We start from the raw sequence: 19,264 nt of genomic DNA, 5'->3' as shown, positions 1-19,264 counted from the left end.
TACCCCGCCCTTCACTACCCAAAGGTGTCTCAGAGCGGCTTACAAACTCCTTTCCCTTCCCCTCCCCACAACAGACACCCTGTGAGGTAGGTGGGGCTGAGAGAGCTCTTGACAGAAACTGCTCTTTTTCAAGAACAGCTCTTATCAGAACTACAGCTTGCCCAAGGTCATCCAGCCAGGTGCAAGTGGAGGAGTGGGGAATCAAACCCGGTTCTCACAGATTAGAGTCCACACACTTAACCACTACACCAAACTGGCTCTTTAGAGGGAAAGGGTAGGGGTAGAATTCATATCAAAAAGTTTTCTTTTAAAGCAAAACAAAGAGGATGTTGCTTCTCAAAGAAGTGGACTGATTTGACATGAGGGAAGCACTTGACAGAGAATCTAGAGAACTGGACTAACTATATGTGCTCCATTAAAGGCAGAGTTCCCCCTGCTCAGCTGCCAGGGTTCAAATGCATAGCCTTGAACTGAAAAGTTGGCACCAATCAGTTGCTCAAGAAAAGAAAAGGGAAGCAGGATTTAGTTCCTCTGAATTCCTGCCAAATGACCAATTAGTGAAAATGCCCGTTTTCTGACAGGGCTATGCAGTGCAGCCGTGTCTTCATATATACAGATTTAAAGCACTATGCAAGTCAGTGTATCTAAAGAAGATGCACATGAAAGCTTATACTCAAAATTAAACTTTGTTGGTCTTAAAGGTGCCACTGGATTCAAACTTTGTTCTAAGACTGGATCCCATTAGACATTTTTACTTGTTGGCCCTTTTAGTAGAGAACTCCATTTTTCCCTCTTTCAAATGGGTATTTTTTATACTAGGGGAAGATATTCTTCTTTCAATGCTTACCCCGTATCTTTCGGCTATGATTTCTTCTAAATCCCTGTTTTCTCTCTCAGACTGCTCCCTCATTCTTTGGTATGATTTCTTCAGCCAGCCTAATCCACCATCTTCTACTACTGCCGCTACAAAACAAAAGTAATTTTAAAAGTGATATTTGCATACTACAAATTCATATCATAACCTCATTACTAACTGCATATGGTGCGCCATCACGCACATATGTTAGCACAGACAGAAATATACTTAATGCTGGTGAAGTTCCCCAGCTGGTGCTCATGTATTTAGAAATACAGCTCACCTTCAGTTTGGGGGGGGGAAATCTTAGTCCTATACTGGAATGTCTGAATGAAGGACAGAATTAATACACTCTCCATTTTTATGCGCACCATTCTTCTAGCACATTCAGCAAATAGCAAACCCGTGCTGAAGCATAACATCCACTATTAAAGACTTTCAAGTTCTGTATTCTATGGTTCTTCACATCACAGCAAAGAGCTGAGATGCGCAGAACTAAAGCCTCAGAAAATTTCAAACTATGGAGAAATGGATACACTAGAGTTTGCCCTTCCTGGAGCTAAACCAATCTCTACCAGTCCTTGCACAACAGACTTAGTATTATATTCTAAATGAATACACAATCCACTGAAAAGAATAATCTTTTTTTAAAAAAAAAATCTGCACTTGCTGCGGAACACTAGAGGAAGAACTGAAGTGGAAAAGGTTACATAAATAATATTCTTCACAAACTGCATCCATAATGCGCTCCACTTAAAATGGGTTTCAGAGAGTTCAGTGGCTGAATATTTTAAAGCTGCAATTTGTGTAATGGAATGAAAGAGACCAAATGAGATGACAACAATTTATCATGTCCTGCCACAATCAGGTTCTTTTTTTAATTAGTTCTACAACGGAAATTTCCATTGTGAAACTGAAGGTCAAGCCACTCAAGATTTTTTGAAAAGGATGTTAAAAATATTCTGCAAAGCTATGTGCTGCGACTTTAATCCAGAGACAGCACCAGAACCTGCATGCAAATATTAATTTAGTTTTAATTTAGCATTAATGAGGGAGTTATACAGAAGATAGATGGTTGATCTATAATTTTCATCAAAAGACAATTCATAGCTGTGGCACCAAAATAATGGGACCTCCTCCCCAGGGATTTTATTTATTTAATTGTTTTATTCAGTTTCTAGCCCCCCCCCCCACACACACACACACAGCAGGCTCAGGGCGGGTTACTTACAACACACTTAAAACATACAAAAATTAAAATATAATACAATCCTTAAAACCCATCTAACAATGCTAATGCGTAAACATTAAGTGGCATCAGCTACACAATTTAATGAGTCCAGAAAGACACTGATTGTGTGTAGTCAACAGGTAAAACAAGACAGGTGAGTGGGTGGGAACAGCCATGATGGACTAAGCAAGCAACCGAAACAAGCAGCTTAGACAGAGCAGGGGAGGCCATTGTGGATAGATTAACGCTGCCTCAGCAATAGGCCTGGAGGAACATCTCCGTTTTACAGGCCCTGCGGAACTGGATTAAATCCCACAGGGCCCGGATCTCATGAGGGAGAGTGTTCCATCAGGCCGGCACCAGAGCCAAGAAGGCTCTGGCTCTGGTTGAGGCTGAACGTACATCCTTTGGGTCGGGGATTACCAGTAGATGTTGGTCAGATGTTCCCCACACAAGCAGGGAAGGGCGAAGGGCGGTCAAAAAACCAATTAGATAAACAAACAAATAAATTTTCCTAGCCCCACTACCAACATATCTCGGTATGGGGCGAAGGCTGGAAAGAAGCCAAGCATGACCTTATCTCCATTTTCTTCCATTGAAATACTAGCCCCACCAGCATACCTCCCATATCCCTCGATTACTGGGATCCCCGGCTCCATGGTGGCCTTCCTGCCTTATGTTTATTTCCCCCCGCACCCCAATCACTGCTAACCCATGATGACCTCTCTGTTCTGTTTGGCATTCCTTCCATGACTCTTTCTTCCTGCCTTATGTTAATATTGCTTTCTCTGTTTTTAATGTATTTTAGTTTAGGTTTTATTTGGTTTTATGAAGTGTTTTATAATGCTTTGTTTTCATTGTGAGCCATTTTGGTGGTCAAAACACAGAAAGATGGGACATAAACTTTATATATCAATAAATAAAATACCTTTTATTGAATTATCCTCTTCTGACGGTAAACCTGTGCCACCATCCTTCCAGTAAGGGTTGAGCTCTCTTTCAGAAAGCAGGGACTGAAAGAAAGGAGAAGAAGTTTACTACAAAACTGTCAAATACCCCTTCACCTCTCATCAACTCCAGTTTGATATTTGTTACATCTTCAGTCATTCTCGATGGGTATCAAGGCCATCCCTTTTCATTCTGTCTTTTAAAAACAGAAGACTGCAAACACATTTTTTAATTAAAAATCTAATTCACTACCTGATTTGAAAAAGAAAAGCTTCCCCCTCCCCACAAAAATCTGCAGTATATTAAAGAAATAAAATCTTTACATTGTGTTTTTTTTAATATATGGAAGAACAAAAAGTAAACAGAGCCATGGTTTGCTTTATCACAAGCAACATAAAATCATACAGAAAATAGTTACCTATACTTCTGTAATTTGAAGACATATAAGAATGACGTATTTTAGCCATCAACATCCACAGAAAAAACAAACAGTGGCATATGTAAGTCATTTGTTTGAACATCCATATAATATTGTTTTTAAAAACCTACAAATGGTCTGTCTGCACAAGTTACATTCAGAAAGTCCAGTAAAGCACCAAACATTTAAGTTTGTAGGCAAACGAATTAACAATAGGTTTTATAATGAATAAGGTCTCAAAAAGTTATTTTAATGGCAACCAATGGAAAGCTGACTTTTTTCCTTTGAACAACTGACTTCATAAATAAAATTTTAAGTCCACTTTGGAGATTAGTAGTCAACAGGTTCCAGCCCAGAAGCTCTCCAAAATTCAGTGGTCTAGATCTAGATAGTCAAAATGCTCTGAACAGCCGCCTCAGCATATGCTGTCACTCAACTGATACTACAGAATGACAAAAGACTCCAAACTACAGAATGGTGCCTTGAAGAGTTCCACTTTTCACCAAGGGGTGAGAAGGAAGCAAAGACAGCTCAGTTCTGTTCTTGGAAGTATTCAGAATAATTTGTTTGCTGCCTGGAGTTATCCCACTGCTCTGCAGATTACTTATGTGACTGAATCCTTCTTTTCCCCAGTAATCACTCTGTAGCCAAATGCCTCCAGCTGTAAAACAAATCTCTGGCTAAAGATCCACAACCACCTGCCCCCACATGTCAACCTTGAGTCAGTACCAGAAACATTTATCCTACTATGCAACAGGAATTGAATGGCCAAATCAAGGTACTTGCCAACAATGTCTCTAAGGGTTGATGGGGCCATTAACATGGCTAGTTGAAAAATTTGAGACTTTAGTTAGGCAGTTCAGAAGCAGAGTAAGTTTCCGCAGTGATTGGGTTCTTATAATGCCATGCACATTAACAACATTACCAACCTGCTCACTTGCTTGGGCTTTTTGTTGCTCCAATATTTTTGCTTTCTGTTTTTCAGCCTTCAGTGATGCTGAAGAAAGCGTTTTTATAGTCATAAAATTTAAGGTCATCCACTCATCCCTCTGTAAACAAAACACAATTTAAAATCAAATTTAATTTAATTTACATTTTAAATTAATTTAAAAAAAAATAATGAAAAATCCTGATCTTGTACTACAAATTCAGGAACACAGGTAACACAATGATGCTGAGAACAGATTGTATGTGATGGATATTTCAAGCCCCCTCTTTAGTATGAAAAACTGAGTTCTATTAAAAGTTATTTTTTATGAGGAATACAAATACATATGGGTTTCTATTACCTATCAACTAAAATAACTTAGGAAAAATAATTCTGATAGTCTAAAATAATCAAAAAAGGTCTGGCAGAATGGGGTAAAATGAAGTTTCTGGCTCAACAGAATTTATATAACCAAATGATGGTTTTACCAAAGATATTATCTACCAGTAAATTTTACCTTAAAAAATATCAAAGAATGGTCATAGGCCTTTCAAGAACTCAAAAATGGGAAGACACACACACCCTACCATTTCAGCCTGTTACTCCAAGATCTGGGGAATTATGATGCTAGAACAAAGGTCATCCCAGTTGAGCTATGGAGCTATCTATACTTGCAACTCTACCAAGAAATTACTCCCTTTCCTTTGGCTCACTGAAACCCAAAAAATTATGTTAAAAAAAAACTAAATTCAGCCCAATCTATATACTTTAAACACTGAGGCAACATATATTTTCTTCAAAGTATAATTTATAGGTTAAAACTTTTAAATGCCTGTTATAAAGTGCTAGTTGCTATAATTGCTTTCTTTTATTTCTATGTAAGACAGTGCGCAAATTTATTTAGCTCCTCCTGTTTGTAATGTTTAGGGCCCTCCGTTATACGTAACTTGTGGAGAACAATTCAAACAAAAGTTTAAACATTTAAGTTACTTAACGATCTTTCATATGCGGACAACAATTTTGTTGTCCTCTATCATTTCATGTATGCATATTTTGGACCATATAATTATGAGTGAGGATAGCAGTACACATTGTGAAAGCTTCCAAATGCATCCACATCAATATGAATACGGATGTTTCTATTCTTTCATCAGGGTCACACATTTTGTAAATCGTTCCTTCAGGAGAATTTACATACCACCTCACCCCAGGAGCACTGGGGGGGAAATGGCTCTCTATGTACACAGCTTCAATCTCTGCTGCATCCAATTTGGCAGAAGCCCCATCCATTATGGGTCACAGGTGCACAGCGGAGCTCTCATGACACCTAGCTACTCAAACAGTGCCCAAGCATCAGATGGACCATTAAGTGGCTCCAATTAGTACACACACTTATTTCTGCCTGCATCTGGAAGCATAAAATTGTAACTACAGTGTCAAGGGCCAGGTCGTAGGCCTTTCAAGAAAAACAATTTCAAAAAGCGTAGGACAAAAAAAGCAAAACAAATGGAAAGACATGGCCAGCTACAAAATAGCATCTGTTCCATAAGAGGATTTTATTTACTTCAATCAGACGGGACTTCTCCACATGGGACATCTAGCACTGCAGTGCCCAGAGTAAGTATGGTCTGCCCAGAATGTATTTACAGGAGATACAAACTAAAGAAAAGTCTTACCATTAGATCTTCTGAAGTGAATGGATTTGTACATGAAAAGTCAGCTAGACCCAGGAAACTGAATTTTCCAAGTAGAACTGAATTGACCTATAAAGACTTCAACAGCTTCCATTATGGTAGGCTGTGGACTGGCTCCTAGTAAGACTAGCGCACCTGCCAGGGGCGCGAGCCGCTTGGATTGAGCTGAAATGCAAGAGCACACAGCCAGCATGGCATAGTGATTAAGAGTGGTGGACTCTAATCTGGAGAAGTGGGCTTGATTCCCCCACTCCTCCACATGAAGACTGCTGGATGACCTTGAGCCAGTCACTGTTCCCTCAGAACTCTCTCAGCCCCACCTACATCACAAGGTGCTATTACCTATCAACTAAAATAACTTAGGAAAAATAATTCTGATAGTCTAAAATAATCAAAAAAGGTCTGGCAGAATGGGGTAAAATGAAGTTTCTGGCTCAACAGAATTTATATAACCAAATGATGGTTTTACCAAAGATATTATCTACCAGTAAATTTTACCTTAAAAAATATCAAAGAATGGTCATAGGCCTTTCAAGAACTCAAAAATGGGAAGACACACACACCCTACCATTTCAGCCTGTTACTCCAAGATCTGGGGAATTATGATGCTAGAACAAAGGTCATCCCAGTTGAGCTATGGAGCTATCTATACTTGCAACTCTACCAAGAAATTACTCCCTTTCCTTTGGCTCACTGAAACCCAAAAAATTATGTTAAAAAAAAACTAAATTCAGCCCAATCTATATACTTTAAACACTGAGGCAACATATATTTTCTTCAAAGTATAATTTATAGGTTAAAACTTTTAAATGCCTGTTATAAAGTGCTAGTTGCTATAATTGCTTTCTTTTATTTCTATGTAAGACAGTGCGCAAATTTATTTAGCTCCTCCTGTTTGTAATGTTTAGGGCCCTCCGTTATACGTAACTTGTGGAGAACAATTCAAACAAAAGTTTAAACATTTAAGTTACTTAACGATCTTTCATATGCGGACAACAATTTTGTTGTCCTCTATCATTTCATGTATGCATATTTTGGACCATATAATTATGAGTAAGGATAGCAGTACACATTGTGAAAGCTTCCAAATGCATCCACATCAATATGAATACGGATGTTTCTATTCTTTCATCAGGGTCACACATTTTGTAAATCGTTCCTTCAGGAGAATTTACATACCACCTCACCCCAGGAGCACTGGGGGGGAAATGGCTCTCTATGTACACAGCTTCAATCTCTGCTGCATCCAATTTGGCAGAAGCCCCATCCATTATGGGTCACAGGTGCACAGCGGAGCTCTCATGACACCTAGCTACTCAAACAGTGCCCAAGCATCAGATGGACCATTAAGTGGCTCCAATTAGTACACACACTTATTTCTGCCTGCATCTGGAAGCATAAAATTGTAACTACAGTGTCAAGGGCCAGGTCGTAGGCCTTTCAAGAAAAACAATTTCAAAAAGCTTAGGACAAAAAAAGCAAAACAAATGAAAAGACATGGCCAGCTACAAAATAGCATCTGTTCCATAAGAGGATTTTATTTACTTCAATCAGACGGGACTTCTCCACATGGGACATCTAGCACTGCAGTGCCCAGATTAAGTATGGTCTGCCCAGAATGTATTTACAGGAGATACAAACTAAAGAAAAGTCTTACCATTAGATCTTCTGAAGTGAATGGATTTGTACAGGAAAAGTCAGCTAGACCCAGGAAACTGAATTTTCCAAGTAGAACTGAATTGACCTATAAAGACTTCAACACCTTCCACTATGGTAGGCTGTGGACTGGCTCCTAGTAAGACTAGCGCACCTGCCAGGGGCGCGAGCCGCTTGGATTGAGCTGAAATGCAAGAGCACACAGCCAGCATGGCATAGTGATTAAGAGTGGTGGACTCTAATCTGGAGAAGTGGGCTTGATTCCCCCACTCCTCCACATGAAGACTGCTGGATGACCTTGGGCCAGTCACTGTTCCCTCAGAACTCTCTCAGCCCCACCTACATCACAAGGTGCCGGATGTGGGGAGAAGAAGAGAAGGCAATTGTAAGCCACTTCTGGTAGAGAAAAGAAAGGTATAAAAACCAACTGTTCTGCTGCTGCTGCTTTTACTCTGAGGCTCTTAGCCTGAGGATTGCAGCCTGGGGTCCATCACCCTGCACCTGGGTAGAAGCCTCACCAAGCCATAAGCTAAAGAATCAGATAAAACCCAAACAGCTACACCCTGGAAAGCACAACCATAAGAAAGCACCATACTACCCATGTGGCTTATTGATATATAACATCTGGAACACATATCTGACGGGAAGGCAGAAAACCACTGTGTGGAGATTCCTGGACATGGTTTTAGGGTTTTAATGCACAGTGGAGGCATTATGGGAGCAAGCATCCGTATGGGAGCAAGGAGATTCTGGGGTACAGGAGCTAAAAGCAGAGGAGAATTCATAACCAAACTTGCTGCTTGTATAACCTCTGCCTGCTTATGAGAGATGACGGCTTAAGGGCTCCTTCACTCCCAGCATCATCACTAATACTGTGCAATACAAGGTCAGTGAAGGAGAAGAAGAGTTAGTTTTTATACCCCGCCCTTCACTACCTGAAGGAGAGCAGTTTACAATCGCTTTCCCTTCCTCTCCCTACAACAGACACCCTATGAGGTAGGTGGGGCTGAGAGCTCTGACAGAACCATGACTGACCCAGGGTCACCCAGCTGGCTTCACAAAAAGGACTGGGGAATCAAACCTGGTTCTCCAGATTAGAGTCTGCCACTCTTAACCACTACACCAAGCTCATCTATCTAAGTGCCTGAAGAAGAAAAATATTTATCTGGATTGCATGACAGATTTTGTTTGGATGAAAATGATGGGGTGTGCTTGTCCTCACTAACAACTCCTGGTTATGTGATCCTTCATCACCCTGCCCTGTAAGTAAGGGGGGGGGGGTTGGCTTTCATCTTCCAAGAGTCTCCTTTTGCAGACTTCCCTTGGAAACTGTAGGTGGTATTGACTGCCTTTTCCTTAGGTTCAATTCCAAGGATAAACTGAGTATTCTGATCATTCACCACCTACTTAGTCCCTCCCTGGGCACCCTGTCTGACCTGACAGAGATATCCTTGGGGTTAATGCTGGAGAATCCCAGACTGATTGTTCTACGTGACTTGAACATCCTTGAAGAAGAAGAAGAAGAAGAAGAAGAAGAAGAGGAGGAGATTGGATTTATACCCCGCCCTTCACTGGGAGTCTCAGAGTGGCTTAGAAACTCCTTTCCCTTCCCCTCCCCACAACAGACACCCTGTGAGGTGGGTGGGGCTGAGAGAACTCTGACACAAACTGCTCTTTTTCAAGGACAGCTGTGCCAGAGCTTGTGACTGACCCAAGGTCACATCAGCAGGTGCAAGTGGAGGAGTGGGGAATCAAACCCGGTTCTCCCAGATTAGAGTCCGCACACTTAACCACTACACCAAACTGGCTCTCCTTAGCAGGGCCAACACAAGGTTTTATCTGTGAAATCTGTGGACTGGAGGTTCACCCTGTGGAATGAAGTAACAATCTCAACCCAGTGTGGGGACATAACACATGCCTCTTCAGACATGGTCGTCCACATTTATCTCCACCATCTTCTTTCATGAGAGATATTCAGTTCTGCATTGATCCACCCTTCTCTCTTTCTGTCCCCCGCCTATCACAGTCCTTTGGTGGGAAAGAAAGGGTGGCAAATTGCCTTAAGTTCTGGTTCTAAAACAAGAACAAGGGATGAAGATGACAGACTCAGTTTAAACTCTCTTGTGATGGTAGAAACACTCTTGAAAGTGTGCAAGCAGAACAGATTGTGAGTCTGGGGGTTCATGTAGTACTGCTGTAGAAGCCAGCCTCCCCATTGCAATGTATGATGCTATAACACTGGGAGCCACAACAGTGGCCAACTTCCAAATGTTCTGGTAACGTTATAGGACAAAAGTGCAGGAAAGCAGCCCACCATGGCAACACTTTAAGGGCTGACTTGGATCAAGACCATCTTTCCTTACATAGTACATTTATGCTCTAGAAAAGGTTAAAGAAGACTTTGCAAGCACTATCTTCAAGTTCTTTTCAAGGAGTAGAAAGAGTATTTAGTTCCACAGCTGGAGAACAAAGTTTACTGCCCTAAGATTAAAAAAAAACGAATATAGCATTTGCATTTACTGTGGGGAGATGGGAGAACAAGCTCATAGGAACTCCTTGGAATCTACCATACAAGCTAAATAAGGAGAACCATCTCATCATGACTACTCAGATCAAAAAGCTCACAAGCTAAATCAATTTTTATTTTCCTCCTCTGTTCCTACACCAAGGTCTTGAACAATAAAACTGAAAAATTTAAATAAAACCCATGTCTAAGAACGTCTCCCTTCAAAACCTTTTTTTCTGCAGCTTCTAGAAACCGAGCAACAAAATAAGTATGTTTGCAATCAGAATCCTCTAAGAGGAATTGAACCTTTTGTTCTAATGTCGCTAGAGGAAGCACAGCCCATTTATCAAGGCATGGCATAATCCACTGTATCCTAAACTGGAGCACATAAGAACACTGCAGGAGAATATGTACAAGAGAGTCCACTGCCTGGAGGGGGCAGGGACATAACCAATCTGAAAAAGGGATCCTGAGCAGACAACCCAGCAATACCATTGAAAAGGGGCAGTTGCATTGTGAATGCATAAAGGTCCTACATAACTTCGGGCTAACCAAGGAGTCCAAGTAAGTAGAGAGTTTACCCTTATATGGAAAGCTCACAAGCAAAGAAACAAGTGATGATGTGCTGTGCCTGAAGTTGGTTGCATAGATGTCAAAACACCCTTTACAGAGGCCCATATCAATGAAGCAAGGAATATTTGAAGTCACAGACAGAGGATAACCAACCACCTGAGTCATAAAAGTACCTAGACACTAAGAAAGTTTGCCTGGAGACTTAACATGATGAAACAGGGGAGAAGCCTAGAGAGTAATGAAGGCAGAAAAGTCCTCAGGGCAGGAATGGACAGCAGCTAGTTAGGAGTTTGCAGTGACATGCAACATGAAAAAAGAGAAAAACCTCAGGACAGCATGATGGCGCTTAACAGCACCACATCCTCAGCTCACATCATCTGGCAAACACTGCCACTCACACCGAAGTAATTTGAATGCAGCTGTTTGAAAGGAAAGCCATCTCTTTCTCAACTTCACTGAAGTGCCTACTTTACTGAGCAGAACAAGGTTTTTACTTTTCAGGCATCAACATGACACCATTGCACCCATAAATAAGAAAATATTCCCAACGTTTCTTCCATGTGTTCTCTGATGAACAAATACATTAAACAATTCAACAATGATGTAGTGCTTATAAGGACACTTTATTATATAGATGAAAAGGCAAACTAATACAGGTTTTGGTAAGCAGGAGCTTGGATTCTAAAAGCTAACTACTGTAACAAAAGAATTCCAGAAAGAGACTGTGTGTGTATGTCTGCGTGTGTGTATGCACAACAGTATTTTCATTGTTTTGTCAAGAATCCAAATTCTGTTTTAATTGGACCAATTAGTTGGCACATAGCATTTTCTCACTGCCCTCATGCTGTCTCTGTTATATTCTATTCCTCAAGGGTATGTCATCAAAATGAAACAGGGGATAATACACACAATCCCCAGAAAGGGCACATCGGGACACAACGTAGTTAGGAGAGGAACTGTGCCTCGTGTTAACCACCCACCATAGGAGCACTCTAGCAAAAGATAATTGCTGTTATGTCCCAAGTCTTTACCGATAACACAGACAGAGGGCTAACTCCTCATTGCAACAGGCAGGATTGCATCGTTGCAAATTAGGCTGTGCTACCAGATCTTTCGAACATGAAATTGAGCAAACTTCAGAGGATGGCGGAAGACCGGAAAGCCTGGCGTGATCTGGTCCATGGGGTCGCAAAGAATCGGACTCGACTGTGCGACTGAACAACAACAACCACCAGATCTTTGTTAGCATGGCATGGTAGTCCCATTCAGCCAGCACAGCTTTTGTCAAATTAGAAGAAAAGTCATTTTAGTTACAAATTTCAAACTTATTCCATGAGCTGAATACAAAGGTATTATGACCACTTTTGATGGCGGAAGGACTCCTCCCACAAAGCGAAAGGGCGCATTTGGATCCAAATCCATTTAATTTCCAGAGTACCAAATCCAGAATGGACTATTTGGGAACAAAGAAACAGTGCGGGACACTGGCTAAGGCAATGAGCTGTGAACCAACAAGTCCCAGGTCACCAAGCAAGTCACTTTCTCTGAGCCTCAACTCTCCCCACCCCCGACAATAACAACACAGTAAATCTACAAGGTGGTAAGAATAATGTGTTGGAAATACTTAAGAACGTTCTCAAGAGCTGTGTAAACGCTAAATAACAAAACACTAAAAATATAAAATGTGTGTAACATAAACCTCAGGGGTTTTTTTGTATTTACATTTTTTATTGAGCATATCAGTCAAAACACAGACATAAACTCATTATTCATCTTGTCGATATCCTCATTTCCCATTTTTAACAATCGTGAATAAACCTCAGTTATACCTCAGAACAGGAACTGCTGACTCTTACCTGAACTGCTGCTGGGCTTTCTATAGTGTCGGGCTGTTCTTTTTTTACTTTCCAAGCTTTTCCTGTGCTAGAGGAGTCTGAAACAGGAGCCTCCACCCATTCTTCTGAAAAATCCTAGGAAGACACATTTTTTCCCTTCATGATAAAATGATAAAACGACTCTTCTTTATGCCTTTTAAATCCAGCTACTTAACAATGCAGGATTTTCTCACCCAACACAGCAAAAATAAAGATATTAGAAATCTATTTTTGTCAAGAAAGAAGACTGAAGCATGGAAGAGAATTATTTAGGCATTTCTGCTCTGCTCAGGCATCTACCTGGTTCCAGATTTCTGCATCATTTATTGGGTGTGCCACCTTGTTGACTGTATTGATTTACACAGAGTAGTCTCCCTTGAGTCTCAGTGAGAAAGGCAGACTATAAGGTAAATGAAATAAAAATAAGATTTAAAAAAATTGAAAAATAATACTATCATGTGGGCTGCACAAAAAAAAAATCCTTTACCTGTATTTACATGAACAAGACATTCAGATTAAAACTATCTCTAAGTCAGGGAGGGCTGCATCTTAGATTTATGAATGCAATTTTTGTCCAGAAGGAGGAAACCTGGGAGGCAATGGGCTCATCTGGATATTTCCCACATGACAATCTGACACTATATAAAGTCATTTCAATGTTTTAATAACCCATATTTTAAATGTAAGATCATCAGGCTCACATCCATGCTTTAAAAAAAAAAAATTGTATAAAAATGACCATTTTAATTTTAAATGAAAACCAAGGTCTTCTTACAAAGTTCAAAGTGGACTACATGGTTTCTGCAAATTTGTTATTCTATTTGGACTTATAAAATTTCAAAATGGAAATAAGGGGGTGTCTAAAATTACAAATCTCACTTAACATTTTTTGGGGGGCAGACCATTTAGCGAGACATTCAGAGAGGAGACTCCAACTCTGCTACAGTAATAACCCAAACACTGAAAAAAGGGCAGGCAGAATCAAGCTCACCGACCAGCAGAGAGTATCCCAGCTCTCAGACAGAAGGGGCTGCCTTATGCAGAGCTAAACCAATGTAGCCTGGCATTATCTGTTCTGACAGGCAGAGCTCTTTCCTGGCCCTGCAACCAGAGATCCTTTAACCAGAGATGCCAGGAGCTGAACCCGGCTGCTTGTAAATTCCCGGCACATGCTCCACCATTCTGTGACAGCCCCTGAGCAGCACTGCCAAGTGCAGTCACAAGAAGAGAGTCAAGCCTGCGATAATGCAAGTGACATCTGTGTTGAGTGTACTGCAGGACTGTTCTCAGGAGAGGAACCTTGAGAGGAAATTAATGCCAACCTTCTGCTGTACAGAGAAGCAGCATTATTAGCCACTGATACTACTTTCTGTTAGTCTACCGACTCAACTGTTGATGCATTTGGGTCTAATGAAGACAGAGGAAGTGTCTTCCAACTTGCAAGTAGTATTTGCATGCCCACGTGTGCACACACACACACACACAAAAGAAACCGGTAGACTGGGACCAATTCCACAGTGACATTTTTGTTACTTGTTTTCCCCTATTGCTTTTTTTGGGTGGGGTGGGGCTTTTGTTTTGGAGAGCAAAACACTTTTTTTGGGGGGGGGGGGCCCCTGAAGCAATAGGGAAAAATGAGGGACAAAAATGTCAGTGCAGAATTGGTCTGGATATAAGGTTTTGGGGGGTTTTTTTGAACAACTTAAGAACATAATGCAACAGCAACTGTACACTTTAAGCATGCACAACAATCATCTTTATAAACACATAATTACAGCCCCATATATTGTTGGCCATAGCCTTCTACTAACTGGGATCTCACAGAGCAACGTACCGAAGGACTATCAGATGAATCATCATTTTTTTCAGTTTTATCCTTCTTCTTCTTCTTTTCTTTTCTTGATTTTTTCGAGTGCTTTTCCTTTTTTTTCTTTTTGGTAACAGAATGTTCCTACATGCAGAAACATTTACATCAATGTGTCAGGCCAGTACAGTAAGGCACTCCTCCTCCCACCATTTTTAAACTGAAGATATCAAACATCAATTTAACCATGATACTAGTCCCCCATTTTTTCCCCATTTATTTATTTAATGTATTTATATGCCCTTCTTTCTCCTGAACATCTCGGGATGCAACAAATCCTGGACTGCTGTTTCAAGGAACAATCCTAAACAGTTAAGCCCTCCTAAGACTATTTACTTCAATGGACATAGGAGGGTATAACTCTGCTGAAGGCTGCACTATTAATGTTGTATTTTATTGTGCATCACACTGAGTGCACCTGGGCAGAACAGTGTAAAAAAAATTATAAAGAATTATAAAGAACATAAAAGATACGTTCCAGAACAACAAAAATGAAGAATATGCTTGAAAGAAAGATGGGCATTGTGATTCACAGCCAATTCAGGATTTTTCGGTTGATTAACAATCTGTATTATAACCAGTTACTTGCTTAAATCTGAGTAAACGCTCCTTTTGAAAACAGTCACTGGAAATGCTCCTGAGCAGTGTTCCCTCTAAGCTGAGTTAGTGTGAGCTTGCTCACAGTTTTTTAGCCTCCGGCTCACACATTTTTGTCTTAGCTCAGGAAGGATGGCTCCAGGAGCAAACTAATTTATGCAGGAGCACAATTGCTCACTCACAACTTTAATGCCAGTAGCTCACAAAGTAGAATTTTGGCTCACAAGACTCCACAGCTTAGAGGAAACATTGCACCTGAGTATTTTGAAGACAAGGGTTCAACTGCTACTAAGGGCATTAATTTATCAAAGAAGTGAAACTATAGCTCCCTTCTATGAGTTCCACATCCTGAACATTCTCTTCAACAAATCTGAGAGCACGGAACATTCCCTATAATAGCAATTAACCAAAATGTCTTGAAAAACCAGTTTCAGAGGACAACTCAGTCTCTCAGTGCAGCCTTCCCACACTGGATGTTCTCTTTTGCTACAAAAGGAAAGAAAAGCAAAATTTCTTCCTAGTCAAATCTCATCCAGAGAAGAGGGAGCTTGGAGAGTAACAGGTCCTTCAAGAGTCCCAAATTAAGCCTTTGCATATTGTCATTACTGTGACTTAACAGGGGACCAAATTCAATTGCAGGGGATCAGCGACTGAAGGCTTCTCTGATTATTCATGCTAATCAAAGCGCCAATCAAAAGTTATTAGTCCCGTTCCATTTACACATTTTGCTTTTCTTACAAAATATTCAGACTGCACGTTTGTGCGTGTGTTTAGCCTCTTTTAAACCACACAATCTTTCAGTTTTTATCGGATGCTAATAAAAAAAGGGAATCTCAGTGTTAACTACTTAAGACTGGAATCTAGCGTTGATGCCAACGCCACTTTTTATTTGATAAATGTATAGACTCCCTTTCAACATCAATTTGCAAAGCAGATTTGGGGCAGAGGCCCTGTCACTATGCAGCACCCTTTCCTCTAAACAGCCATCAAAACTTGATCCTAAAATTTCCCAAAGGAGTTAAGATTCTTTTTATTTGAACAGGATTTCGGGGGGAGGGGCTGAATTATAACTGGTGCCAACAATAGGTCTTGCTACAGCCTGTGCCTCAGTGTAGTTGATCTGGAATCTGACTGCTAAGAAGACGTTCGATATTTCTTCTTTAACTACTGTTACCGGCCTAGAGCCAGTGAAGAGACTAGAAATGTTTTCTAAAAGAGCACATTAAAACCAATTGCATGGCTAACATAACATCAGGGCCACGTTTGACAGTGCTGAGGCACAAGTTTTTATAAGATCAGGCTACAAGTACCACCTTCTCCAACTCCTCCACACGTGCAGTCACATCACTGAGCATCCAGGTATCCTCCCCTTGCAGTCGCTTCAGCTCTTTGCGTCGCTGTTCCTTTTCATAATCAGCTTTTGCCTAAAATGGAGGAGAGAAGAAAGATGAAAACTAATTCTAGACAATACAGATGTACGCATAACTATTCCACTTCTCCTTCAGCGCTTAGTTCTTATATACAAGTTATTATTAGGGAATTTCAGTTTTGAATAAACACATAACTCTCCATAACTTTAAAGTAACTTTAAAAGTTACTCTGCCAGTCCAATCATGCATTATGCTGGCCAGGTGTGATTTCTTTTTTAAGGTAACAATTAACAGTGTACTTTAATTCTTCACTGAAATCTGCCGTAAGTCCTGGAAATTAAGACACACGTTTAACCTCAGAAAAACAAATTCTCTTGGTAGCCATACTTCTGTCCCCCCCCCCCGCAAAAAAAACCCTGTAAGAAGCATGCCTGTACCACAGTAAAGAATGCAACACCTGTTAGAACCTAAGCTCTGATAAGCAGTAACTCACTTGATCAGATATACAGAGTTTGATCACCAGCATGAAGAACATACAAATTTCTTTCTGCAACGTAAGTCAAGAGTTATAGAACCACTGAAGCAGAATTTATCAGCCAAAACACAATGACTTATTTGATCACTTTGGTCACTCAACCAGCAAATGATAACATAATGCTACCTTACAGAATTGCTGCCTCATATTTTACAAAATGTTCAATCCTAAAAAACAATGCGTTACAAAACAGATGTCTAGGATCAGGTACAAAGATTGCAACGGCCCTATAAAAGCCATAACTGATGGTACTACATTCGTCCTGTGAGATGACCCTGATCTTCCGCTGAAAGCATAGGAGTACAAATCAACCCTATTCAGCACAAACCTAATGCAATGCATGGATTGGATGAGGTGCAGATGGGAAGAAGCAATGGTTCTTTCTGCTATTAGAGGTAGAAACTACTGGGTTTAAGCCCTATTTGCTCACATTACTGTTTAAAGAATCACTGCTGACAGCTTTTGAGAAAGACTTCTCTATGCCCAATAGTAATGCCTAAATGGAGCTGTTCACTCATGGCAGCAGCTACAGGCTAGCTTCAGGAATACGTCAATGATGAAACATTTAACCACAGAAACAGCTCAACGGAGAAGAGCTTGTCAGCTTAGGGATGGCTGCAAGATCCTAAATGGGTGGGAAAATAAAATAAATGCCTAATACATCCATTAAATGAGCTGCAAAATCCAAAGACAAGCTTCTCTCCTCATGACCCTTACAGCACTAATCCCAAAACCAACCGCATCCCCGAACTAAATAATACCTGTGATACTTCTGTCTGTAAAACCTCACAGTATATACTTTCCATCCCCCGTATGACAATATTCCATCCTTCCAGAGGGAAGGTCTCGACCATTTCAACCTTCCTAACAATAACAAATAATTTTGCCCAGACTGATTTTCACTTTCAGCTCCAGACAGTGACCTCTAATTCCATTTGCCAAATACAATCACACATCGCTTACTGACATCAATCTTTTGGTTCCCTTCTGCATTTTATAATTAAATCCCCTGCCAGTTGCAGGTTTCTTTCTTGCGCTATAAAAACCAAGCTAAATTGTTTCACATTCCTCAAGCCTTACCAGGTAAGCATTTCATTCGGAGCTCATTAGCGCTGTCCTGTAGCACAGAAATGCCAACTGGTTTTCCTTTTGTCCTTGCAGATTTATTTATATTTTCCTGCAATTTTTGCCTTGTGTCACGAGCCCTGGCTGCATATAACTTTGATTGTTCCAAACACATTAGGAAGTCAAATGCTTAAGGCCCTGACCAATTTTCTCTGGCTGTAGAAGCCAGGCCATAAATTTAGGAGTTAGGCTTCAGGGTTTCATCTTTTCATGGCCATGTTTTCTAATTATTGCTAAAAAATGTATTGCTACAAAAGTTAATCCTAACCTCTTCAGAGTTTCTCATAATTTTATTTAAGATATGACAAAGCCTGGTTGTCATTATCACGACCAATCCTGATTGTCATCATCACAACCAAAAGTAATCTCTAACTCAGGGGTGTCGAACTCATTTGTTACAATTTATGTTTTATTTACTTGTTAAACTTTTATCCCGCCCTCCCGGCCAGGGCTGGCTCAGGGCGGCTTACAACAGATACAATTCCAAAATACATATAGATAATAAATACAACATTAAAATACTATGTTAAAACCAAATATAATAATAAAGTGCTAGTCTTATGTGTTGGTACCGTTGGTCTGCACTGCATGTCCTAAGAAGATACTTAGATGTCATAAAGGGGGGGGAATCAGCTCAGGCAGTTATTAGGGGTCCAGTGGATCAGGGCTCTTTGCCATACGATGTCAGTTGGCATTCCCAGTGGTAATAGCAGTGGGGATGGTGGTGGTGGTGGTGGCAGCTCCAAAATCCTGGCGGAAGAGCTCCGGGCCGGATCTGACATAAATTGGACTTTGTGGGGCCAGGCCATGCATGTCATAAAATATAATGCCAGCTGGCAGAGATATAAACTTTATAAAAGATACAAACACAACTTTTTAACTTATTTTTTTACTTAAAATACAAATATGCTTAGAACTCTTGTGATATTTTGTTTATTTAACAGACATTGATAACTGGCACCTCCCAAACCTCCCCCCCTTAAAAGATGCCTGCCTAAAATGGAAAGGTGGGGGAATAGTGGGATTGACAATTCAATTTTTAAAATAAAACATCAAGAAAAAGCACAAGGATCACAGCAGAAACTAAAA

The 19,264-nt window shown here is 40.4% G+C and overlaps 1 protein-coding gene across 1 annotated transcript in view; it reads right to left on the bottom strand.

The window, feature by feature from the left end:
* Nucleotides 1-19,264, bottom strand: part of CWF19L2 (CWF19-like 2, cell cycle control (S. pombe)) — a 110,873-nt gene that overhangs the window by 72,341 nt on the left and 19,268 nt on the right. Inside the window, exons 2-7 of the mRNA XM_015420889.1 lie at nt 16,459-16,569; nt 14,519-14,635; nt 12,667-12,780; nt 4,383-4,502; nt 3,016-3,100; nt 848-963 (exon numbers count right to left, since the gene is read on the bottom strand). Coding sequence (XP_015276375.1) covers nt 848-963; nt 3,016-3,100; nt 4,383-4,502; nt 12,667-12,780; nt 14,519-14,635; nt 16,459-16,569 — 663 coding nt within the window. The remainder of the gene's footprint in view (nt 1-847; nt 964-3,015; nt 3,101-4,382; nt 4,503-12,666; nt 12,781-14,518; nt 14,636-16,458; nt 16,570-19,264) is intronic.

Source organism: Gekko japonicus, unplaced genomic scaffold (genome assembly GCF_001447785.1).
Source record: "Gekko japonicus isolate JY-2015 unplaced genomic scaffold, Gekko_japonicus_V1.1 scaffold2509, whole genome shotgun sequence".
NCBI lineage: Eukaryota > Metazoa > Chordata > Lepidosauria > Squamata > Gekkonidae > Gekko > Gekko japonicus.
The sequence above is the reverse complement of the archived record's forward strand: the minus strand, read 5'-3'. Positions and strand labels throughout refer to the sequence as shown.